This window comes from Hyaena hyaena, unplaced genomic scaffold (genome assembly GCF_003009895.1).
Source record: "Hyaena hyaena isolate Hyena2069 unplaced genomic scaffold, ASM300989v1 scaffold_236, whole genome shotgun sequence".
NCBI classification, from domain to species: domain Eukaryota; kingdom Metazoa; phylum Chordata; class Mammalia; order Carnivora; family Hyaenidae; genus Hyaena; species Hyaena hyaena.
This window is the reverse complement of record NW_024080868.1, coordinates 2,163,552-2,190,144: the sequence shown is the minus strand read 5'-3', so window position 1 is coordinate 2,190,144 and position 26,593 is coordinate 2,163,552. Positions and strand designations below refer to the sequence as shown.

At 38.6% G+C, this 26,593-nt stretch overlaps 1 protein-coding gene across 1 annotated transcript in view; it reads left to right on the top strand.

Moving 5' to 3' along the window:
* Positions 1-26,283, top strand: part of PLCXD3 (phosphatidylinositol specific phospholipase C X domain containing 3) — a 115,359-nt gene extending 89,076 nt beyond the window's left edge. Inside the window, exon 8 of the mRNA XM_039244266.1 lies at positions 25,530-26,283. Coding sequence (XP_039100197.1) covers positions 25,530-25,683 — 154 coding nt within the window. The 3' untranslated portion in view covers positions 25,684-26,283. The remainder of the gene's footprint in view (positions 1-25,529) is intronic.
* Positions 26,284-26,593: the final 310 nt, after the last annotated feature.

Here is a 26,593-nt window from a genome sequence, read left to right as displayed (position 1 = left end):
TCTGGATGTCTTCTTTGGAGAAGTGTCTATTCATGGTCTTTTGCCCATTTCTTCACTGGATTATTTGTTTTTTGGGTGTTGAGTTTGATAAGTTCCTTATAGATTTTGGATACTAACCTTTTATCTGATATGTTGTTGGCAAATATCTTCTCCCATTCTGTCTATTGCTTTTACTTTTGCTGATTGTTTCCTTCACTGTGCAGAGCTTTTTATTTTGATGAGGTCCCAATAGTTCATTTTTGCTTTTGTTTCTCTTGCCTCTGGAGACATGTGGAGTGAAAGTTGCTTTGGCCAAGGTCAAAAAAGTTGTTGCCTGTATTCTCCTCGAGGATTTTGATGGCTCCCTGTCTTACATTTAGGTCTTTCATCCATTCTGAGTTTATTTTTGTGTATGGCGTAAGAAAATGGTTCAGGTTCATTCTTGTACATGTCATTGTCCAGTTTTCCCAGCACCACTTGCTGAAGAGACTTTCTTTATTTTATTTCATTGGATATTCTTTCCTACTTTGTCAAAGATTAGTTGGCCATACATTTGTGGGTCCATTTCTGGGTTCTCTACTCTGTTCTATTGATCTGAGTGTCTGTTTTTGTGCCACATCTCTATGTCTTCTTTGAGAAAATGCCTATTCATGTCTTCTGCCCATTTTTTAATTGGACTATTTATTTTGGGGGGGTGTTACATTCTATAAATTCTTTACATATTTTGGATACTAATCCTTTGTCAGATGTGTCATTTGCAAATATCTTCTCCCATTCTGTTGGCTGCCTTTTAGTTTTGTTGATTGTTTCCTTTGCTATGCAGAAGCTTTTTTTCCCCCCCAAAGTCCCAGTAGTTTATTTTTCCTCTTGTTTACCTTGCCTCTGGAGACTTATCTAGAAGGAACTTGCTACCGCTGATGTCAAAGAGGTTATTGCCTGTGTTCTCCTCTAGTATTTTTATGGTTTCAAGTCTCACATTTAGATCTTTAACCCAATTTATTTTTGTGTTTGGCATAAGAAAGTGGTCCAGTTTCATTCTTTTGCATGCTGCTGTCCAGTTTTTCTAACATCATTTGCTGAAGAGACTGTCATTTTCTCGTTGGATATCCTTTCCTGTTTTGCTGAATATTAATTGGCCAGCTATTCTTTTAAAAAATAAATCTGTCTTGGAAACAGAAGAACAAACACAAAAACAATTTTCTGGACAGTTAAACAACTACTGGATAGACCTAGGGGTCTTTACCTTGCATCTGTAGAGCTGGTAACATGTAGATATGTAGAATCTTTCTCTTACTTTTACACTAAGAGCCATTATTTGTCGATGTATGTTGCCAACAAGTCATAGTAAGGATTAGTAGGTCATATCACAACCATCTAGGGACTTTGAATTATGTTTTAGATCCATTTGCCAGATAATTTAAAAAAGTATTTAGATGTGTGGTTATTTGACCTTGTTAGTTACTACCATTTTTTATTACCCTTGGCAGACTTTCCAGGGTGGTTTAAAAAGTCACTCTTCTTGGGGTACCTTGGTGACACAGTTGGTTAAGCCTTCCGACTTGGCTCAGGTCAGGATCTCACAGTTTGTGGGTTTAATTCCCACCCTTGGCTCTGTGCTGTCTGCCTGGAGCCTGCTTCAGATCCTGTGTCTCCCTGTCTTCCTGCCCCTCCCCCTTTCACATTCTGTATCTCTCTCTCCCTGTCAAAAATAAATAAACATTTTTAAAAAGTCATGCTTCTTCTTTACCAAGCTCTCGTGGATCAACTACAGGCCTTGATCTCTCCCAATGCCTTTTCCTTACTGATCCTGCATTTTAAGGACTGCAAAGCATCTAATGTGTTCAGCATCACCTCTGGTCCAATGCTGTTTGGATATAGAACAAAACAAAAACAAGATCCCTAATAATTTGCTCTATTTGTAAGTCATCATGTTATGTAATGGTAATGGAATTTTGGGGGGAAAAATCTGTTTCAAAGTTGGAAGACCTTTTGTCATTTTATTTGCAAAAATTAACTTTATTTTGTTAATTAACTAGTTAAGTTAGACAAGTAGATACTGGCATTGCAAAAGAACACCAATAATGCCTGGATTTTTTTTCCAGTTTCCCATGCCAACTCAAAATTCTGTTCTCATTCTTGTGACATTAAGTGTGAAGGTACAAAACATTGGTTCTGGACAGGATTTCTCAGCTATACTGTGATTGCTTCTTTTTGTCTTCCCACCTGTATTTTAAGATAATGGTGTGCTGGGGTACATTTGGAACCTCTGTTAGACTATAATATCACACAAATAGTCATCCCTTTTTTAAAAAATAGCACCCAGACAGCTGCTCCCCTAACTCATTTTGGAAACGAGGCTAATACCTTACAAAACAAAGAGCACTTTACAATAGAGAATCCCTTGAAGTGTTAAATAATCATCTGGGAAAAGTGTTTGTTTCTCCAAATACCCACAAAAGCTACCAGAGAACATCTCTCTTTTTTTTAAATTTTTTAAAAATGTTTTATTTATTTCTGAGAGAGAGACAGCATGAGAAGGGGAGGGTCAGAGAGGGAGACACAGAATCTGAAACAGGCTCTGAGCTAGCTGTCAGCACAGAGCCTGACGTGGGGCCCGAACCCACAAACCGTGAGATCATGACCTGAGCCGAAGTTGGACTCTTAACCGACTGAGCCACTCAGGCGCCCCACCAGAGAACATCTCTTAAAAAAAAAAAAAAACCCCATTGACCCATCTTTCCTTAGTGCCTTGGAGAAGCACTGACAGGATACCCAGAATCCCAGAAAGAGTGGAGGTGGGAACAGGGATGCTGGTGTCACTAGCAGGAGAGGTGGGGGAAGGAGAGGGGAAGAGCGGTAAAGCCAGCGACTTTCATTGTCTTAGGGACTAGTTAGCCTTTCCAGGGACAATGGTGGGTTTTTTCCTCTCTTGTCTTTTCTTTCTTGCCCCTGCTTGGTGATGATTTGAGTAATAGTGTCCCCACCTGATGGAGTCTTAGAACAGGGAACACCCAGGGAAACTGCAGGTCAGGGCAGACTTGTCAGAGAGAAGTTAGAGAAGCTGAAGGCCAACAGGAGTTTGAGTGGTTTCACGTGTCCCCTGCTAATATGCATCATAATCAGGGACACCTCTAAGATGATAACTGCCACATATGGGCCTGAGATGCAGACACAGGTACATTGAGCTCCCTGCCTTTAGGACCTCAAACTCCAATGAGAAAGGTGGGCATACCAATAAATTGTCATAGTGCACTATGATACACCATGAATATAAGTATGAATAACATGCTGTAAGAGTTCCAAGAAGAAATCAATCATTTTGCCTTCTACTGAAAGGTTGCTAAAGACCTATGAAGCTGATCTAGTAAGTACCAGAATAGACCAATTCTACCGGATAGTGAGCTTTGCCAATAATGGACCAAATCATTTAAATAAGTGAAGAGGGTTTTCTTGTTGGTTTTTTTGTTTGTTTGTTTGTTACTGTAGTGAGGTCTCTATTGAAGGTCCTAAAATACCCATTTATTAAACAATGAGATTCACTATGCATCTATTAGAAAGGCTAAAGTCCAAAACACTGAGAACACCAGATGCCCCACCCAGTGTGGAGCAACAGGAATTCTCATTCTTTCTGGGCGGGAATGCAACATAAAACAGCTATTTTGGAAGACAGTTTGGCAAATTCTTACAAAGCTAACCCTAGTCTTACCATACGGTCCAGCAACCTCACTCCTACATCTTTATTAAAATGAGTTGAAATCTTACGTCCACACGAAAACCTGCACATGGATGTTTATAGCAGCTTTATTCATAATTGCCATAACCTGACAGGAACTAAGATGTTCTTCAATAGGTGTATGGATAAACAAACCACGATACAACCATACAAGAGAATATTATTCAGTGTTAAAAAGAAATGAAAAAGCATGGAGGAAACTTAAGTGCATGTTGGTATGTGACAAAACTCAGCTGAAAAGGCTACATATTGTATGTTTCCAACAAATGACATTCTGGTAAAGGAAAAGCTATGGAGACAGTGGGATGCTGGTGATGGTTGTACAATAATATGAATGTATTTAATGACTACTCAACTGTACACGTAAAAATGGTTAAAATTGTCAATTTTATGTCATTCATGTTTACACACACACACACACACACACACACACACACACTTTATAGGGACAGTAAATGACCAGTGGTTTCCAAGGGTTTAGGGGAAGGGAGGATGGGTTGAATAGGTGGAGCACAGCATTATTTAAGTCAGTGAAACTATGACACTATAATGGTGGATTTGGGACATTATACATTCTTCAAAACCCACAGAACTCGACAGCACAAAGAATGAATCCTGTTGGAAACAGTGGACTTTAGTTCATCATAATGTATCAATATTGGCTCATCATTTGAAACAAATGTACCACACTCATACAAGATGTTAGTAATACAAAAATCTGTATATGCAAGGAAGTGGGAGAGAGAGTATATACGGGAGCTCTGTGTACTTTCTGTGTAATTTTTCTGTAAACTTAAAAACTTCTCTTGAAAATAGAGTCTATTAAAAATATCCATTTGGGGGCACCTGGGTGGCTCAGTGGGCTAAGCCTCTGACTTCGTCTCAGGTCATGATCTCACATTCATGGGTTCGAGCCCCATGTTGGGCTCTGTGCCTGCTTCAGATTCTGTATTTCCCTGTCTCTCTGCCCCTCCTCCTCTCATACTCTGTCTCTCTCTGTCTCAGAAATGAATAAAAACATTAAAAAAAATACATATCCATTTGGATAAGGTCACATAGGTATTTGGCAAAAACTCAAAACATGGGCTGGCCATGAGTAGATGTCAGTTTTGATTTGAGCAAAAGAATACACATCTGTAAAAGTGGTGTTAAATCTGAAAATACACATATACACATACACATACATGCAGGTACACTCATGCACACAATTTAGGGGAAAAGATGAAACATGGTAAGTAATTGGAAACTTCCCAAAGTATCTGGTTGTATGCATTAGCTATATTCTTCCTTTCACCAGGGCCTTGAGCTAAATGGTAGATTGTGTTTGGAAAACAATTGTTACTTCATGAATATTCTCATTCTCTAGCTTCTCTTGTCACATTGCTATTTCAGTTATCGCCTTAGTGCAGCGAAGTAGATAACATTAGACAAACCACACCCAGAGTGGTATGGATGAGAGGGGTGCACTCTGGACAGGATTTTAGCATAATGGATTCCAATTTCAGCTCTGCCACCAAGGAAGACAATACAAGGACAAGCTATTCACCCTTCCTCATGCATAGTTTCTACATCTATCCAGTAAGAGGAATGGACTACATACTCTGAACTCCATTCTTGCTCTCAAGTTTTTTTGTTTTGTCTGGTTAACTATAGTCAAGACAAATTTGGAGATTCTCAAAAAAAACCCCAAGTCTGCAGAGATCATTTGATTTTGAAACAAATCTAATATTAACTTACTTCATCAATTACTATTTGGACTTTGAAAAAGAAAATATTCAAGTTGCTATCCTGATTACCCTGACTGGGTCAGAGTCACCCTCTCTTATAGAACCATTCAATTTCCTTGCATACCTCTCACCAGATGTAATTACACTATTATTTTTAGGATTAACTTGTTAATGTCTACACACACACGCGTGCGCGTGCGTGCACACACATGCACACAAATCACTGAATTGTGAGCTATGTGAAAGCAAGGAATTAATTTATTTTTTTCACCATTAACTTCCCAGTGCCTAGAGCCCAGAGTAGGTGGGCAGTGCATATGTACTGAATTAATCAATAAATGAATCAATGAATGATTCAATATATTAGTTTAGTGCAACAGAAATAGAACTTTAATTTTATGATATTTAAAACATGATTTAGTCTGCACAAATTAAAAGCTTTTCCTGAATACCAAATATAGATTGAAGATTTGAACTGAAAGTTTTTCAACAGAAACTTAGGAATTTTAATTTTTAGTAATCAGTAGTAATTTCTTTTACATAAGTGATATTCTGTTCATCAATATGAGCCATAGGCATTAGTTGCATTTATGTACTTCTTATCTAAAATAATTTCTAGGCAAACTAATAAATTAAAATCATAAGAGCAAATTAATCGGAGCTATGCTGAGCATAAAACCTATAACAAAAAAAACCCCATTTTTTTATGTGATAAAATGGATTTTTGTTTTACATGCAAATATTTCTTCATTTGATGATTTGATTATTTGGAAATGTAAGAAGTCCTACCTTGTATTTGAATAAGAGCTGAAGCAACCTGAAACTTTAATTATTGAGTGTACTCTTTCTAAAAATAAGTTGCATTTCTAGTTGGTTGGCTTACTGCTTAGTCTTTTGGTCAAATACGTCAATAAAATATTAGATGGGCTACCTTTTGCCTTCTTCTATACTGTGTTCATGGTGATGATTTTAAATGCCAGCTTAATGCTTTCCTTTATGTCCAATTTATTATTCATGTTTTAGAAGCCCATCTGAAATCATTCCTTTTAAACATGCCCATTAACTCAGAACATCAACTTAGAAAGATTATTTCTTCAGTCCAAGATAATGGTTTTTTTGGTGAATGGAGAATCATACATGCTATTTAAAACTTAGAGGTAATATAAGATGGAGAAAACGCAAAACTGTTGTTACTTATCTGAAATTGACATAGGTGCCTGAGGTGTAAGGAAGATTTTTTTTTCTTTTCAAACAAATGAATCATCCAATTCAGTTTAATCAAGTAAAGAACATAATGCATGGAAATATTTGCCTTGTGTATAGCAAATAGATGCTAGGCTTTGGGGGAAAATGTTTTTTTTTTCTTTTTTTCTTTTTTTACAAATAGTTTATTGTCAAATTAGTTTCCACATAACAACACCCAGTGCTCATCCCCACAAGTGCCCTCCTCCATGCCCATCCACCCTCCCCCCCACATCCATCAGTCCTCAGTTTTTGTCAGCATTCAAGAGTCTCTCATGGTTTGCCTCTCTCCCTTTCCCCCACCATTTCCGCCCTTCTTCTCCCCCTTGTTCCTCCGTCAAGTTCCTCCTAATCCTCCTATACGTGCAAACATATGATATTTGTCCTTCTCTGCCTGACTTATTTCGCTCAGCATAACACCCTCAAGGTCCATCCATGTTGCTACACATGGCCAGATTTCATTGTTTCTCATTGCCATGTAGTATTCCATGGTATAGATAAACCACATCTTCTTGATCCATTCATCTGTTGATGGACACTTAGGCTCTTTCCATGTTTTAGCTATTGTGGAGAGTGCTGCTATGAACATTGGGGTACATGTGCTCCTATGCCTCAGCATTTCTGTATCCCTTGGGTAAATTCCTAGCAGTGCTATTGCTGGGTCATAGGGGAGTTCTATTGTTAGTTTCCTGAGGAACCTCCACACTGTTTTCCAGAGGGGCTGTACCAGTTTACATTCCCACCAACAGTGTAGGAGGGTGCCCGTTTCTCCACATCCTCGCCAGCATCTAGAGTTCTCTGATTTGCTCATTTTAGCCACTCTGACTGGCGGAGGTGGTATCTCAGTGTGGTTTTGATTTGTATTTCTAGGGGAAAATGTTTTAATATGAATTAACACTGAAAAGCATTTTAATTAAGATCAGAAAAATGTCAGAATCCACTATTAGTTGATGCCATTCTTTATTTCCTCAGGTTCAAGCATTTTGGATTTTTATTTTAATATTCTCAATCTAGACATGTGTTATGGTTTTAAATTATTTCAATCCAATATTCAAGACGTAGATACACACTGAGTTTAGTCATTTTTGTGGCAGTCCAATGTAGAACCACCTACCGGAGTAAGAAATGTTGACTTCAGAACTAAATCGACCATTTAATTTAGCCAAAGAAAGGTATGTACTTTGCATATAAACAAAGTTAATATTCCTTTTGCCTTACTGTAATTCATTGTCAAAAAATTTATTGGATATTTAGAGATATTTTACTTTGGTTTTGGATTGTTTTCCTGTTTATAGAAAAGAGTTTTGAAGCAAAACAAACTAGATTTCAAGAGAACATAAGATCTTCAGACTGAGTAATAAAAGATAGTCATTCCATTTGAAGGAAAATGTTTGCTTTTAATATCTTTAGTCCAATTTCCCTATATCATTGTGGTGAACTAAGTGGTCTCCTTATACTTGGAAGTCTGGTCAATGGGTGAGGATTCGGGGCAGGAAAGGCAGAGCTAGCTGCGTTTAACTCAGGATCCTACAGCTACTGCTATTGGAGCAGGTTTGACATCACAGGTGTGTTGACTTTGTTGAGTTACTTATCATTAAGCTTTTACATGCTTCTGATAAAAAATCTATACTCACACTAATCACATTCAGGTAAGTACAGATTTTTAAAGCTGCTAATTCTCCACTTTTGAGAACATGAAGAATTCTAGGACCCATCTAGACATCATCATTATTTTTACTTTTATCCAGATACTGTCCTCATATAAATGCAAAAAAGGAACAAAGGAGGCACTGTTGTTCATGTTTCTCTATATGTGAAGCAACAATATCAACTTATTGAAATAGCTAAGTACATTACAAAATCTTACATAGTCCAATTTGGGAATGAATCAGCCTCTTTCCTATTGGTTTATGGTTACTTTTATGCTGCACTTGTGAGTTTTGCTTCTGTTTTGAAATTTTTCTACAACAGTTGCTGTTGACTTGATGTATTAAACAGAAATAGAGAATGAGATGTTGAAGCTGATAACTGAATATTGACATAAAATTTACAAAGCATCTGGGCATCTTATTTTTATGTTCAAAAAGACATATTTTGTGAGCCTTCACCTTAATCATCAAATTGCCTTGTGACTCAAGCCCTTCAGGGCTCAAACTTTCTGTACTATTGTTAAGGAGATTGGTAGACAGAATCAATAACATCTTACTACCACATGATTGTTGAAATTAGGGCCATTTCCTGAATATATGTTCAGATTTTCTGGTTTAAACTAGAAGTATTAAGGTCTCATCTTTATATACTCTACAGAGTTCACTCTTCAACACCTAGAATGATGCCTCCATTACCTAGCACAGTGCCTGATGCAGTAGCATCTGGTCTAAAAGGATTGAATGAAAACTATGGCATCACTAGCCAGAAAGATCCAAGAGTGCAATACTCTGCTTGAGTTAATGTTTCCATGACTTGATCAATTAGAGGATATATTGATTACCCTGTGGGGCACAGTGCCCTCAAAATCACATCTGCTTGCCACTGTGCTCGTTTCCAAAAGGGAAAGATACTTTACTGGCTACCCAGATTATTTTTGAATAGATAGATCAGATGTGGGTTCACCAGAATTCAGTCCTATAATCAAGTCTCATTTATTAACATGATTAGAACAAAGCTTTCTTGTGGATGGTGGAAAGTCCAACTGAGAGAAGGGTGTGGACTTGTATCTTAAATAAGAAAACATGGCTAAAAATGGGCACCTTTGCAACTCAGTTGAGTTGTTTGGTCCCAAAGCAGTAAGCCAGGATCTCTATAACCGCTATATACCTATATAGGTACAGAGTAACTAGAAGACTCCATTTTCATTTTAGATTCAAGTTATTTGAGATTAGCAACATGGAGGAGATTCTAAGAAGTGCAAAAAGAGTGATAGAAACTCTCTTCTCTGCCATGACCTTGACTATTTCCCCACCTCCCTTAAAACTTCCAGTAAGGTAAGAGGAATGATTCCTAGTCAAGGCAGGTTGGGTGAACAAAGATTGAACAGAACACCCAGTGGCAAGCCAACCCATTTACAAGTGAAAAGTTCAGCTGAGGGCAAGAAAGGTTTTCAGTTTACATAATTCTAAGTAATTCTCTTAAGTGGAAAAACTTAAATTTGTAGGCCTCTTGGTAATTTTCAAGGGTGTTTACAGTCATCATTTTATCTGAGCTTCCCAATAACTCTGAGATCAGTGATATATTTCCATCCTAAACACGGTACAGAGTCCATCATTTGTAGGCATGGCTCAAATAGTCAGTCTTGGTTTCAAGAAATACTTTTTCATTTGAAGGAAGCTGGCCATTCTGAACAGTGACATAGCAGTGTAAACTGAGATAGCGACGGGGTGGTCTTCCTCAGGTTGCCTGTTAGTGAGAGAGCCAGGTTCAGAATCAAGGATTCATAATTCTCAAGTCATTTTTACTGATTTTGTTTTCTACTCAATTCCATTAGATATAATAGTATGAAGTAGCTAAGAAAAGTAAATCAGCATTATGGACCTTCTTTATTTGTTATCAGAAATAGTAACAAAGAGTGTTTAAAATGGCAAGTATTTTATCAGCAATGCTTTTTATATTTATTTTAAATACCATAGTTCAGAAGCATGTTAAGAAAGGTTTCTATTTGTTTTTTAAGTGCCAACCCCTTTTTATCCCCTAACATGGAATGGAATACCAGGAATAAGACCTGTTATAAAATACATTTTCTATTATTAGTAGCTAAGAAAGCCACACATCTGATGATATTTTCAAATGATTTGTACTTAATGACTTCCAGTGGGACCGGAGTTCCAAATAAAATTAGTAGCGTTATTCTTTCAGTTCTTTCCTGCTGATTTGATCTTTTAGTTGAAAAGTATTCATTAATTCTTTCACTTGAAAATAGCACTGTTCCGGGGCGCCTGGGTGGCTTAGTCGGTTAAGTGTCCAACTTTCACTTAGGTCATGATCTTGCGGTTCGTGGGTTCGAGCCCCGCGTCGGGCTCTGTGCTGACTGCCAGCTCAGAGCCTGGAGCCAATTTCAGAGTCTGTATCTCCCTCTCTCTCTGACCCTCCCCTGCTCACGCTGTCTCTCTCTCTCTCTCTCCTAGAAATAAAATTTTAAAAATATATTTAAAAAAAAAAAAGAAGAAAGAAAATAGCACTGTTCCTGTGAAAGAGTTCCCTGTCAGATGATTCCACCTTAAAGAAAGTTCTTCCCTGGCCATGTATCTCCTAGGGGCAGGGCTGGTAACACGGATGAACAGCTGGCCCACAAGTCCTCAAAGACAATGCGTATCACTAGTGCTGCTGTCTCATTCACCACCAACTACCCCTTGTAAAGTTCCTCTTCAAGTTTGAACTTGGGTTGTTTGAAAGAAAAGTTCCCGATGTACAGTGGTGAAAGGATAGACAGGATTTTTATAACTGTACTTCTTGTCTAGAACAGAGAAACTAAGAACACCTAGCATTCAACTTTTGGTTAACTGATAGATCAGTTAATTGATCTGTCAGTTATATATAAAATATATTTTGTTGTCTCTAGGGAGGTTTTGATATTTTAATATGTTAGTTATTTAATTTCATACTATCATGTTATCTGTTTTCAAGGACACTGTGCGTGGTCAAGTTCAAAATTCATTGTAAGCAAATACTCTGATGTAAGGCAGATTGTGATGCACGCTGGTCACTTCATTCCCTAAATGAAACTGTTTCTTCATTATTTCACACAAGTACTGCTGATGGAAGGACCCAGGAGAGCAGCATCTATATAAAAAACATGCAGTTAATGCAGTGGTGAGAGTGTCTCAATAGAATTTTGGAAGTTAATTGAGATTCCAGAAAACACACACACACACACACACACACACACACACACACACCAGACCCTTTTTTCTGAATATTCAACAACTTCGCATCCCCAGTATCAGACTCCTGTCGCCTTTCTGCGCCAGTGTCTTTCCTTCTATTCCAGCTTGAATCAATTCTATAACAACGTTTAAAGTCTTATCCCCGCAGACCTGCCCTTGGATAATCCAGGACTGGTCTTTCATGAGGAAGCATTTTATTTCACCTTGTTGGGGAGGGAGGACATTTTTGTAGCATGATAAATTAATCTGAAGGAGATTTTAGTGAGGGGAAGTGTAGTATTTGTTCTTTTAGGACCACATTTCAAACCTTTTCCTAAAATGTAACTAGACACTGTTGGTAATAACGCTCATCTTTCATACAGCACAATCTATGTTCATTGACTCTTAGAATCAATAGCTAGTTAATTAATGACTTAATTAAAGCTAGAGTGAGCACCAGCCCTAAGGAAGGGCAGCATCGTCACTGTGTCACCTTCCCATGCCCTGGTTCTTTTTTTTTTTTTTTTTTTTTTAATGCTCTGCTTCTGTATTTGCTAAGTGCAGACTCAATTAAGCAGGCAGATAGTTCACATTGCCAAACATTCGCATGTCTATGTGGTTATATATCATTTCAATTTTTCTTTATCTGTTCAAGCATTTCTGATATTGATATCTTAACTCTAAAACAACCAGAGGAGACTTACCTGGATGGCTAACATCCCCTAATAATACCATTGCCACTGCCAGCTAGAGCTTCCTCTCAGGAGACCCTCTGCCCCCACTCCTTAGTCTCCAGCAGCTACCTAGCCTAACACTATTCTGGAGGGCTTTTCTACAGTTCTGGTGGGATCTCAGCTCCTCCACGCTCTAATCTTCCGTGGCAGCAGAGGAGATTGCCTGAGCTAAAGAGGGAGAAGAATGTGTAAGGTAGCAGGCTTGTGTTGACTGTTCTAGAAGCAGAGCTCCTGCCCCCTCACTAGCACTGCCTAATACCCTTCCTGCTTCCTTCAGGAGCTGTTAATTCCAGGGAAAAGGTGATACTGCAAACATCTTGGAAGCATTAATATAGAAATAGTCAAAATAATCTTTGACCATAATAAGAGAACAATAGTACCCAGATGAGGGTAGAAATACTGTATTATACTCTACACCAAAGTTAAAAATTGTAGTATTTTCCAGGTATCTCTTTTGAAGGAAATATTGACAAAGTGAAGTGTTCACAGGAGACTGACAAACACAATAAGAATGTTCCAAACTGGGGGTACCTGAGCGGCTTAGTTGGTTAAGCATTCAACTCTTGGTTTCAGCTCAGGTCATGATCTCATGTTTCATGGGATCGAACCAGGCATTGGGCTCTGCACTGACACTGTGGAGCCTGCTTTGGATTCTCTCTTTCCCTCTTTCTCTCCCCTCCTTTACTTGTGCTTTCTCTCCGCTCTCTCTCAAAATAAATAAATAAACTTTTAAAAATGTTCTAAATTTTTTTGATGGAGAAGGGAAGATATAGATGGTGGAGTAGGAGAGTCCCAGTTATTTTCAAATATTTAAATGAATATCATGTGGAAGAGAAAGAGATTTGTTCTAGATGAACCTAAGAAAGACCAGTGGGTAGTAAGAAAGAACCTCCTAACAGTGAGAGTAGTCTAAAGATGTCTGACTCAGGAGGCTATGAGAATTTCAAGTCCTTGAAGCATATGGCAGAGTTCAGCCCTTGAAAATGAGGCTGTTGTGCAATAATTCCAGAACAGTGTTCTTTAGAACATTAGATCCACTACATGTCCATTGGTGGTTTATAGGAAGAAATAGAAAAGGTGTATATGTGCATGTTGGTAGTTCTGGAACTCTCTGTCCTTATTGAAAATAAATTTTAACTTATTTTAGTAACATCTTGATGTTTTTAACACAATAATATGGTTAATATCCTAATATGCATATCGTACACATCAAAGAGGTCAACAGTAGCTACATGTATTTGACCAAAGGAACATTTATTTGTCTTAGGAATATTTTTCAGTATCTCCTGAAGCATTGTCCATGGAACTCAGTTTACAAAACATTTTAATAGAGAATGTGGTCACTGTTTATAAATGTCTTAAGGACTTAATACCCTGTGTCAGTTTTCTAAATATGGGAAGGAGAAAATACACAAGAAGGAGAATGTACTAACAAATTATATACATATATGGCACCTATATGGTTTAGCAATATTTGCTTTATGTTAATAAGTTTCTAGGAATTTTCCATGTTGTTAAAGAATGCCAAAATGGACGATTTAGAAAAGTGTCAGGTAACATGATATCCCAGAGATGTAACAGATAACACAATGGAAAACACTTTTCTCATACTAATTGACCTAAACTTTTGCATTCTTTTGGTGCTATAAAAAGACTCTGACTTTGTAAGACCACTGTCAGGAGAAGTTATGGAATTAATAGCAAAATGGATATTATTCTCTTGCAGAACAGGTGACATAGTCCTCCCCTCCTTACACCTATAGTTGTCACTGATTAAGGAGAAAAGGCCAAAGAAATCACCCCTGATAATTATGCATGATTACATGGGCCCACAGACACATGAACACATTAGCACTTGGGATACGGTGATCAAATTAAATTCTGTGTGTGTTTGTTCTACCTGTTAGCATTTTCTCTAAGGAATGTGAAATTTCTGAATGTGGCTTTTTAAAAAATTGAACATCTGGTGGCGCCTGGGTGGCTTAGTCGGTTAAGCGTCCGACTTTCGCTTAGGTCATGATCTCGTAGTTCGTGGGTTCGAGCCCCCCATCGGGCTCTGTGCTGACTGCCAGCACAGAGCCTGGAGCCTGTTTCAGAGCCTGTGTCTCCCTCTCTCTCTGACCCTCCTCTGCTCACGCTGTCTCTCTCTCTCCTAGAAATAAAAAAAGTAAAAAAAAAAAATAATTGAACATCTGATTTGGATGCTAAAACACATTCATCTTTGAAAGAATGTGTCAGGGACATTGAGTTACACAAAGTACTATACACAAAAGGCTGTGCTGATGTAATAAATACCTCTCCACACCCTCCCCCCCAACTCCCCAGCTTCTGCTGAGCAATTTGGATTGAAAAAAAAAAGTCTTCCATTAGAGTGACCAGGACAAACATTTTCTTTAGAAGTAGGTTTAGATTTTCTGAGCCTGATATATTATTCATAGCATAATGGCATAGAGGAAAATTCTAACAGATGATTAAAGTAAGACTACGTGGTAAGAGTTTCTAAGTCTAATTTTGGTTGCCTTTCTACTTTGCCAGAGGAAGTAGAGGTACCTACATGGGTCTGGACAGTGCATGGCACTAAACCTAAATGCAGTTTTCCTCTGGTGATCTCCATCCCCTTCCCCAAAAACAAACAAACAATCCTCAAACCAGCCTAAGACCCACCCTGTTTGTGTTTTGGAAATGGAAATATAGTTTTAACTTCTCATCTCATTGAGTTTGCCAAAGGCAAACTCTGAATGAATGATTGATGAATCTTCAGAATTGTCCCATTCTCAGGCAGGTGCCTCTATATCCTCCTCTCCAGAGATCGGTCATTCGATTCAGGTTGCCTCCCAGAAAGGGTGTGTCACCTTGAGTGAGATGACTTTGTTTGCCTGAGGGCAGTTCTTGGACAGAAACTTGGCTGAGAGCTGGGAGAATGAGCGACCCCAGTCTGCAAGGGCAAATGTGGGCGCTCTTCACAGCAGTCATTATACATTTATACATAGAGTAGCTTTCTCTGTCATTTGCCTTCAGGTAACCTAAAACTAGGGAAAATGAAAAAGTTAAGGCAGCTAACATTTATTCATTGCCTAATGTATACTGGACACTTTAAGCATTAATAGTAAAAGTGGAGAAGCAGCTAACATTTATGGAGTTCTTATCTCTCAGGCATTATGTTAAATTTTATATAGGTGTCATTCCATTTAATCTTCACATTAATTCTGTCTTTTTATTCTGTTTCATGAGTGAGGAAGATGAAGCTAGAAAAGTTGAAGTGACTTGCCTCAAGTAACACAAGTATAGATCAGAGTGCAAGGTATGAATTCAGAGTCTGCTCCAAAGTCCTCTCTCTTCACCTCTATGCTATACCACCTATCTATATTGTATTGTTGTATTTATCCTTGCAAAAAACACTATGAAGCATGTACCATTATATCCCCAATTTACAATGAAGAAACTTCACATTGGGGAGGTTCCATAACCTTCCTTGAGGTCATATTTCATTAGTAACTCAAATAGGGCCCTGCCTGATTCTAAAGATTTTGCTATTTCCACCGCCCCAATATTGATTGTAAGCAGTCCATTAAAACTCGATAAATACTCACTTAACTTATGAGTCCTTAGAGAGTAGTTTTTATTTAGTCTCATGAATTTATAAGAGTCCATGGAATGTTTCCATTGGAATTAAAGTATATGTCAAGAAAGAGGCCAGCAGCTAGATCATGAGGCCAGAGGAAGCTTTGTGGACATCTCCATCTGCTTCTGTGCAAGACTATTCAGAGAAATTAAGCTATTTCTTATTTGTAGCCATTCAAACAATTCCAGAGTTAGTTCCAGAATTAAGTCAAGGACCATGTCTGATCCATCTCTGTATCTATACCAACAACTGCCACATGATAAGTACTCAGTAAACATTTGTTGACAGTACAAGGAAATATATGAGTGTGATGGAGATCAGTGGTTACCAGGATTTTACCTTCAGAGACCCTCTACCACATTTTTCCCTCACAGAGCCTGTCTCCTCTTAATGAATGTTTATTTTATAAGTAATAACTTATCTCCCCATTGTTAAAATGAAGTACATACAGAATTCCACTAGAACTTCCAATAAACAATAGGTACTCAACACTAAAACTGAATTAACGCCATGATCCTACCAGCAGTAAAGAAAAGTGGCACTTCAGTTAACATGTGTGACCACAGTTCATGGGTGACTGATTTCTGTGGTGACTTACATTACAATCTCTGATATCCCACAAGGACCTCCCAAGCAGGGAATCATTGAGAGCCAAGGAAGCAACCTGGAGAGTCCTTGAGGTGTCTGTTCCAAGCAAAATCAGAAATGTCAAATTTACTTTCAGCGTCAGTTCAACTGTGACTCTTGTAGCAAATGGAAATCTTTCCGAAGAGCAGAAAGGCAGGACAGATGCCCAGATAGAAACTGTACTGAATAAAGTCAATTGCTTCTGAATGTTGAGTCCCTGAACATTGCCCCGAGTGGGAGGCTATTTGGTGTGGATGAACAAACTGAAGTGAAAACACTTGACCCCGCACGAGGTGTTCATAATCGTGACACACCACCCTTGAATGAAAACCCATCGTGCGCCTCCTGGCAATCTAACTCTCAATATAACGGAAGAATCTCTGTGTTTAGAATTTGCAATGTTTTCTTTCTTGCTTGCTCCCTTAAAAAATTAGCAGACAAGAGAGTCCCTGCTCAATGGAAAGCTGACCACTCACCCTCTGTTCTCCGAGCAGGGTTATGGCTTCTGCTGAAACATTGGCTGGAGCAAATGATGAGCTTGCAACACAGTACAATTTATGAACTCTAAACACCATTCTTCTTGTAGTTTCTATGATCTTGTTTTAATTGAAGATGGATTTTTAATGGTTTTCCTCCATGCCACAGTAAGAAGATCCTGTTGCCAGCATCAAAGAAAAAGAATGGTGTCCTCTGCTTTGATTTGACTGCATTGCGTTTTGCTAAATAAACACAAAAATAAGCTAAACAACCTGTTTGGCATGGGAAGGAGGTGAGATAGCTTTCATGTACTCTTGAGGACTTGGAATGTATCCCTTTGAAAACTTAAAGCAGCTAGTAAGGGTGGTGATGAAGGCGGGTCAGTCCCCTGCCTGATATGTCTGGTGTCACAGCAGCTCTTGTGTCCTTATCCTAAGGCATTGGACATGTCTACATTCATGGCTCTGTCAAGTCACGTTTAAACCACCCTGGACCGAGGGACACCTGGGTGGCTCAGTCGATTAGGCATCTGACTTCAGCTCAGGTCATGATCTCACAGTTCATGAGTTCTAGCCCCGCATCAGGTGCTGTGCTGACAGCTCAGAGCCTGGAGCCTGCTTCAGATTGTGTGTGTGTGTGTGTGTGTGTGTGTGTGTGTGTGTTCCGACACTCACTATGTCTCAATCTCTCTCAAAAATATTTAAAAAAAATTAAACAACCCTGGACCTACATTTGAATCGTACCCTCATAGATATCATCACTTCGTGTGTGAGTGTGTACCTTCAAATGCTATTATTTCTACTTTTACAATTAGGGAAAATTGGGATACAGAGGGTTTACATAATTTATGCAAGTTTATAAATAAAACACATTACTACAGTCAGGACCAGAACTGAAGTGTCTCTCTTAACACAACCCAGTTTTTGTTTTCCTGTTATTTGTTATTGTTTGTAATAAATCTCGTCCCCTACTAGGCTGTATGTACCGGGAGAGCAAGGGCTGTGTCTGTTCTGACCCCCACTGTGTCCTCAGCACACCATAAGAGGTGCCTCCTGAGTATTTGTTGAACAAATGTCTTTATCAAGTTACAAATAGAGGTTTAAGCAGAGAATCTAGAAATGTCCAGGAGAGAGGGGTTTCGTCCTTTCCCTGCCAGAGAGGGAAAAATTCAGACCAGCTATGTGTGTAGTCATGCCTTTAGTGATTTTCTGTTTTACACCTAATGGCTGCAGTAATTTAGTTCTGCAAGTACGTAGTGCAGTCATAGGAAGACGTGGGAAGGCTTTAGTCTCCTATTTAGGAAAGCTCAGGTCCTCTAAAATCTCTAGAGTTGTTTTACAGATAATTCATATGACTTCGTTCTTTCTCGGTGTGCAATTTTAGGGGAAAATATTTTTTTCAAAAATGAGCTATTTTCATCAGGCATAAATCAGATATGCTGCTTCCTGAACAGAAACAGGTTTAGCAAAGAATGGTAAGCCTTGTGTTTTAGGAAGTTATGATTTATGAGATAACCCATCTGTCTACCTGAGGTTATTTTGAAGCCTCTTTCAGGGTTTAAACCTACAGATGCAAAAGCCCTGCCTTTTATCACTGTATCCTTTGGTGGATGAAACACCAACCATTTTACACAAGGGTTCTTTTTTACTTTGTCTTTCTTTTCTTTACCTTTTCAAGTGAAATTTCTAAGCTTTCAGAAATGGCCGGACTGACAGGAAATCGCATTTTAAAATACGTTGGACTTGATTTTAATTAGTTGGTCCCAGACTCAGTTGCTCATGGAAAGAAAGACCTGTGATCATAATTTTAAACTTTGCTGATCAACAAAAATCCATATATCAGGAGAGGCTGGGTCTGGGACAGGCAGTAATGAGGCTCTGACGTTTTCATTTGTAGTCTTTATCCCCAAGGGCATCAGAGAGTTCTGTAAAAATTAATGAATTGAATTTGGAGACTCTATTTCATTCGATAAAAGAAACATGTCATTGTTTAATTAAATACATTCAAATAAAATTCACTGAAAGATGCAAGTGTTTTATTATCTACAGCCATTCATTCCTAACTGCCCAAACACCACACTTTAGAGAAGTCAGAGAAGTAGCATATAAAAAAATATATTTGTGGTAAAAAGTAGTATCTGTATGCCCACACACACTTGAATATAAATTTGACATGGATTCCTAGTAAATTTAAATCTAATTAAATGATACGCAATTATAATTAATAATTAAAACTAATATGAAATTGATAGTGAATAAAGAGATCTGATTAAGTTTAATTCTGATAAGCCTTATTCTTATAAAGATAATGGTCACTACTATCATTATTATTACACAGACTCTCCTGACCCTGTATGTGTCATGCAGGGAAAATCATTTTGCAGATTGATCAAGTTAATTTAAAAAAAACCACACACTTTCATTCAACAAAATAGGATGAATTCACAAGCTAAAATCTGTGACAGTAGCCACAGTGAGGAAAACTGAGTAGACTTTTCACGAATTATGTTACTGCATACATCTCTATTCTAAAAGTAATTTAAAATGATAAAACCTGTTCATTTACTCAGTAAATATTTATTGAGCACTTAGTCTATGCCAGGCGCTACAGTAAGCACTGGGGATACAACACGGGGAAAACAGACAGTCCTCCTTCTCAAAGTGGTTGCAGTCAGGTTCGGGAGACAGATATTGATCAAACACATAAATATAATTACAATTCTGACTAGCGTTTTGAAGCAGTGACATTTAAACTATCACCTGAAAGATGAGTGAGTTGGCCAAGTGAAGGGGCATAAAAGATAAGATGTTCTAATAAAACCCAGGCAAACAACAAATCAGCATCTACAAAGTTCCCTGAGCAAACGCAGGCTGGTCCAGAAGCAAGACTGAGGACGTGGCTAGAATCCAGCAAGGAAAAGAGTGACCAGAGACGAAAGTGGAGAAGCCGACAGTGGCATTTGTTTCATAGGCCAGTTAAGCATTTTTTACCTTTGTGCAAAGAGCACAAAGAAGTGATTGAAGCATCCCAAGTAGGAAACTGACATGAATTAGTAAGTCAAGGTCAGCACACTGAAGGTTACTGAACTCCATACTTTCAACTCCTGTCTTTTCCTTTAAATCTTTTCAAAACCAGTTCTCAAAGCCAGCACTTCAGAAGACCTCTGGCCACCATTTCTCTCCCCTCTTGCTGTCTCTCAGAGGGCGGTTATCCAGATTTCTGCAGACGCGCCTGTTTCTGCCCTAAGAAGCCTACAATCTATTTGAAAGTGCCTTTCCTCAGGAGAGCTCCACAGTCCACAGAAGGGCTTTGAAGGTTTCTTTGGTTCTGAACCTACTTGCTCTTTTGCCGACTTAACTTAGCATCTGTGACGGGAGAAGCATACTCAGATGTTTGCCACAACCATGTGCCTAGAAACAAAGCCCTTCCTAGCACATTTCCCTACAACCCTCATCACCAGGCTTGCCCTTATAGCACCAGGGCCTCCCGCCTCCTTTCTGTCTTTGATTGGATTTGTGAACGTTGGAAAGAAATCCTGCAGGCTTATTTTTGCGTTATGACCGTACTATGGCTAGGTGGCTGTCAGCATTCCCTGCTCCCTTCCTTCCTGGAGACTCCGGAGACTGGAGCAAGGCATTGCACAAGCTGTGCCTACCGCTTATAGACAGCTAGACACTCATCTTAGCACTTTATAGGTACCACTCTAATCCTTGCCCATCTCTGGACAGACCCTAGGCTTATGAATGTACTTTCCCTTTTCTTGAAATGCCTTCCTTCTTTATCTAATGAGTCATGACCAAGTTCAGATGTCACCTGTTTTGTGATCTATTCCTTAAATTCTTCTTTGATTTCTCCTAAGTGACATAAATTATTTCATATATTAATGCTCCCATAGAATCGTATGCCCATGACCATGGTGCCATATTATATTGTTACAGTCGGTTCACATCCATTTTGCTTGTTAGACTTTGTGACATCTGAGACCAAGATTTCTAGTTTAACATTAAATTCCACAAGTGTGGGTTTTTTTTTTTACCTTTTGGGTTCCAGATATTGTGATAGGTATGGGCGATATATTGGTGACTATGACATGATTTTTGTTTTTTGAAAAGTGTGCAGCACTGATAGAAATAGGCATGGAAGTGAATTATCTCAACACTCTATGCAATGCATAGTCACAGAACTATGTTTAAAGGATATAAAGCATAAAGAAAAGTAAGGGTTATTCACCCAGGCTTAAATGGGAGGGATCAAGATAATGGCTAAGCCAAATAGAAATTAGTCGAGGGAAAATAGAAATTATTCGAACCAAAAAGGGTACTGAAGCAGGAGTGGTATTTCATAGAAAGGTCAGGGTGAAAAAATACTGAGGGCAATGAATGATAAGGTGTGTTTAGGGAAAGATACAAGCCTCTCAGCATTAGAACAAATTAGCAGGTGGGAAGTAGTAACAAATGAGGCCAAGGAGGGGTGTGTGTAGTGGATGGTGTGAGAGAATATAGACAAATTCATCTACACTGCTGAAGAGCTAGGTGTACCTTGTGGATGAGGGAAGAGTTTGTGGTTGTTTTTGTAGAAAAATAATGAAAAAAGGAGTGTCCTGTTGTAGTGTGGAAAAGGCACAGAAAGGAGTGTGGGGGCAAGGCTATGGCAACATTTCTCTGAGACGGATGAAGGTTTGAACTTCAGGGTGGCTCTAGGGACCTGCATTTAGAAAACCTTCCCTCAGAGGTGCACAATACATCTTTGTTGAATGACTGAATGATTTTAAAAACTAAAGTTTAACTAGCTTATACCATGAAAATCGTTACATTGAGACAGTATTTTATTTCCACCAGAGTAGGTCACTCTATCCAACACTCAGTATAAGCAATACTTGGCAATTAGCCATACATTTTACCTTGTCAATATCAATATTGCATCCAAAGGGGCAAGACTTGGTTCTTGGTAGGGCAAATACAAAATTTACTCTTTTTGTGTATAAAACACAGATATATAATCAGTATGTCAACACAGTCTATCATGAAGCAGAAGGGTGAGTGGGAAAAAATATTTGTAAAGGTGACATGGGGGGCTATAATAAAAATGGGGTAAGTAATGCCACTCTAAATAATTACTATAACTTCAGTAGCATTAGCTGTTTTTAACACAGTATGTTGAGTCTTTTTATTTAATTCTACTTAAAACTGTCCGAGTATTTGAGATTCGACCCGGCATTATTGCTTTTTTGTCTTTGGTCTCATATTGTCTTTAGGAAAGTATATCTGAACAGAAAAATAGAAATTTTCCCACAACTCAGAGAAATGGCATTTTAAATGGAAAACCCTTTTTTTTTCACCTGAGGCCCACAAACTATTCCAAAAGGATGTTTCATCGATCCTCAGAGCAATCTATTTTATAGGAAACAGCAGAGTACTCTTACATTCTCCTAACATCTCCCTATGGGGATGATAATGAGTTGCTAAATTTGGGCCCAGGAATTTTAATCTTTGAGTGCTAGACGGCATCTGAGGAGCTGTTTCTGTGGTGGTCATGGTTCTAAGATGGGAATTGGTTGCTGTGACCTTGAGCTTCAAGGAATCTAGTGAACCAGCCACTCAGTTAAGGTCAATACGTAATCAGCACTGGCCTCAGGGTCATCTTATTCATGCCACCTCCCACCTGCCACCCATTCTTCCCAGGAAATGCCCTGGTTCTATAACTTTTTCCACAGAGTGTGTGCCTTTTCTAAAATGCCAAGGCTATACTGCGTTCACAATAGAGAGAATTCTTCTGCTCTAGCAAATCCAGAACGAAAAGTAATGGAATTCAAACCCGAGTGGCTGCACACACATTGCAAAAGCATCTGGCTTTCTAATGAACTTGAACACACTTGAGTCTGTGCTTCAGGATCCAGATTTTTTCATTATAAGATACAATTATCTTCTGAAACTATTCCTGTGAGGACCAAATGTCTCCACCTGCCAGTCTATTCTCTGAAGGCATTTAGATCCATGCCATGCTCTTTTAGAAGCAATTGCATCCTCCTCTATCTGTGTTCAGTGGGAAAATGTATATGCCGAAAAACATGGATCAGAATTTTTAAGGTATTATCTACCAGATTAATGTAGTCCAAGGCAGTCAACCCAGTGTTGCTTGGGATAGATTGAGACCAGATACGCTTTCTCAGATCTGGAGAAATGTGCATATGTTACATTCCATACTTCTGCTTCACAAACCAAAAGGGGCCTGTCTTCCTTTTTGTCCTGATTTTCATGATAATTACGTGTTCCTGATGTTCCTTCTATTTCTACACCTCCTTCCCTTTTCCTTTTCTTGAATCAAGTTTTCTGCCCAACCCTTACATGATCTTCAAACTCTCTCTTCTCTTCTCCTTCTGCAAAATCAGGTCATTTTATCCACGCTTGTAGCTCTAACTATTCTATGTGATGGCTCTTAACAGCATTTTGTGTCCTGAAATATCAGATCTGTACTTAACTACCAGTTGAGATGTCAACTCCTGTGTCCCAAAGTCACTTCAGAATCAACATCGCAGACCAAGCTTAGCACGGCCACTGGGAAACTTTCCCTTCTACGTTTCAGGATTAGTGAATGATGTCCACCTTCTGGAATACCACTAGAAATTGAGGCATCATTCATGGCCACTTTCTTCCTCTCCATCTCCACCCAACCCACACTAAGCAACTATCACTTTATCTCCTTAGTTCCTTACAAATATATCTGTTGCTGTTGGTGCAACTTAAGCTTCCACTGTCTTTGGTCTGGATTACTTCGATGGGTCCCTAATTGTCACTTCTTCCCCCACTCCAGTTCTGTCCCATTCATTTGTTCACACTGAAGGCAAGCCACTCTCTCCAATCACAAACCTAAGCATACGATTTCCCTGGTTAACAGCTGATCATTGTTCTATATTTTGAAAGCCCTCTAACATCTGGTTTCTTCTTATCTCTTCAACATTTTTAAGACTTCCATAAATTTTATGATGTAACTTCTCTGAGATTCTTACTCCCCGCATCATTCTCTTTTCTCCTTCTCCCCTTGCTCTCTCCTTCCCTCTCTATCTCACCCGGGAACTCAATGTCCACGTCTATATCCTCCCACTTTCTTTGTTGTCATATTATCATCTCTCAGGGCTGCTTGTTTATCCATTTCCCATGGAAACCTCCCTTCCTGACACTTGAAGTCACAGTAGGTGTCACTTCAATGGGCTGTCAGAGGATATTGCACAGCATTATTGACAGCACCCATGTCTCTCTGTCTGCATGCCCTGCTCCTAGGAACACACCCTACTGTCAATAAATGAAGAAATGGTATTTCCTACCCATGAGATGCATTGCATCATCCTCTATCCCACATTCCCACCCTTATCTGGCTAATCTTCTTGATCCCTCAACATTCAGGGATCATGCTTCTGAAAGGTTTTCCCTGACCTTTCAGGCCAAATTGGATGACTCTCCTTTATTCTTTCATAGTAATGAGTCATCTTTTATAACAAAGGTCAGATTGTACTACTCCTCTGCTCAAGATCTTCCAAAGCCTCCACATTTCACTGGCTTCATCTTTCACTACTCTCCCCTTTCTTTTTCCAAGTAGGCTTGCTACCCCTTTAGGGCCATGGTGGTAACTGAAATGCTTTCCCTAGATACTCACGTGACTAACTCCCTTGTCTCCTTTAACTTTGCGCAAACATCCCCTTGTCCATGAGGCCTATAACCCATCTTATTTTAAATTGTAATCTATACCACCCCTCTCTACCTGCACACTCCTAATTCTTTTTTGTCTCCATTTTTATAGTTCTTATTCCCTCCTATCAAATGATATAATTTATTTATGATTATTATTTATTGGTTGTCCTTTTTTATTAGAATGTAAGCTCCTCACAGGTGGATATTTTTATCTTCTTGATTCATTCAAGTTTTCCAAGGGCCTCCAGTGGTATCTGGAATATAATAGGTGATCAATAAATGTGCGTAAAGGATGAGACTTGATTGTGTATTATGTTAATTTTTTTTCTGTATCTACCTGCCTATCAGCAAACCATGCACTCTTTGGATGCAGAGGTTTTTGCTGTTATTATCTATTTACAGTGTCTAGCACATTTCCTAAAAATAACAGGCTCATAATAAATGTTTGTTAAGTGTATGCAGTCATCTCTGACCCCGTACTTTTGCAGAGTTTGAAATCATACCATGCCAAACTCAAATACAAGTGCAAGAATGTTGTATTCTCAGTGGGAAATCTATACTCTAAACTCTCAGTGGGAAATCTAAACTCTCACAGCAACTGAGATCTCCAAAGAGGAAAAGTCCAGTATGGACCACTCTAGTGAATGTTTCTCCTGCAGACTTCCTTCAGAGGTTAAAATTTTACCATTGTCCATTTGGCTTTTTTTTTTTTTTTTCCTATTCTGTGTCTATAATTGGGGGATTTATTTTAATAAGTTATAAAACTAAAGGAAAGCCTGGGGATTGTAAGCTTGAAAAATAGTATCTTGCTTCCTGTGACTTGTCTTTTTCTTTTCTTTCTCAGAGCTCTTCCTGCCATGATGCAGTGGGTCCGCACACAGAAGCCAGGAGAGAGTGGCATCAATATTGTCACTGCTGATTTTGTAGAACTTGGGGATTTCATCAGCACTGTCATAAAGCTCAACTATGTCTTTGATGAGGGAGAAGCCAACACTTGATAGTCCCATTTGGAGCATCCACAAGTAGGATAGAGAAGACTCATTGTATTAGGCCTATTATCTATAAACACTCTGATTTTCCTATTCCACTGAGGGGATTAGGCTGGTAGTGGGTGGGAAAAGGGGGAATCCATTTCTTCAGTGATGATTATCATACTCTGCATTACTATAAATATTTCATTTCCCATTTGATGAGCAAAATCTGCTTCTAGTGTTAGGGATAAAAAAAGATCAGTGAATTTTGTTTTTCAGAATTAGTCTTTGTAACGTATAACTTATGAGTGTTTACTTGATTGTGTTTCTGAATTCAACCTTAAGGCTCCTACACTGTTTCCACTAACTGAACCTTTCCACTTCCTCTTTCGCTCGCTCTTTTAAATCAGCTGCCATATGGGACTCAAAGCAATTGAATGCCCAACGTAATGTGTATTACATTGTTGTACTGAAATTTGTTTTTGTGAGACTTGGTATAATATAATATTCTATAGTCATCTGCAGTTGGTGGATCATTGCTAACTTTTGGTCATAGAAAATATGCATCAAATCAGTTTCCCTGCATCAATAATATTGGAGGCCATAATCAGTAATTTTTTGTGTTATATGAATATAACAGTGTTTCACAGTGTTTCTATTGAAGGCAGCTATAAATATAGAGTAAAAACTTTTTTGAAAGAATGATTAGTGCCAACCTTGTAGTGAAAAATGGAGGAGAGGGAAGAGATGGATGCCATTATAATTCAGGAATCTCTTAAATAATATTGCCCTGCAGATGCTCAGTAAATAAAAAATTATGACAAATGTGTTAAAATCAGGAAACTCTGAAAAGAACTCTTACAAAATCTCCCCTATTCATTCTCTTGATTAAAAAAAAGGGGGGGGGGGAAAGAAAGAAGAAAGAAATGAAAGATTG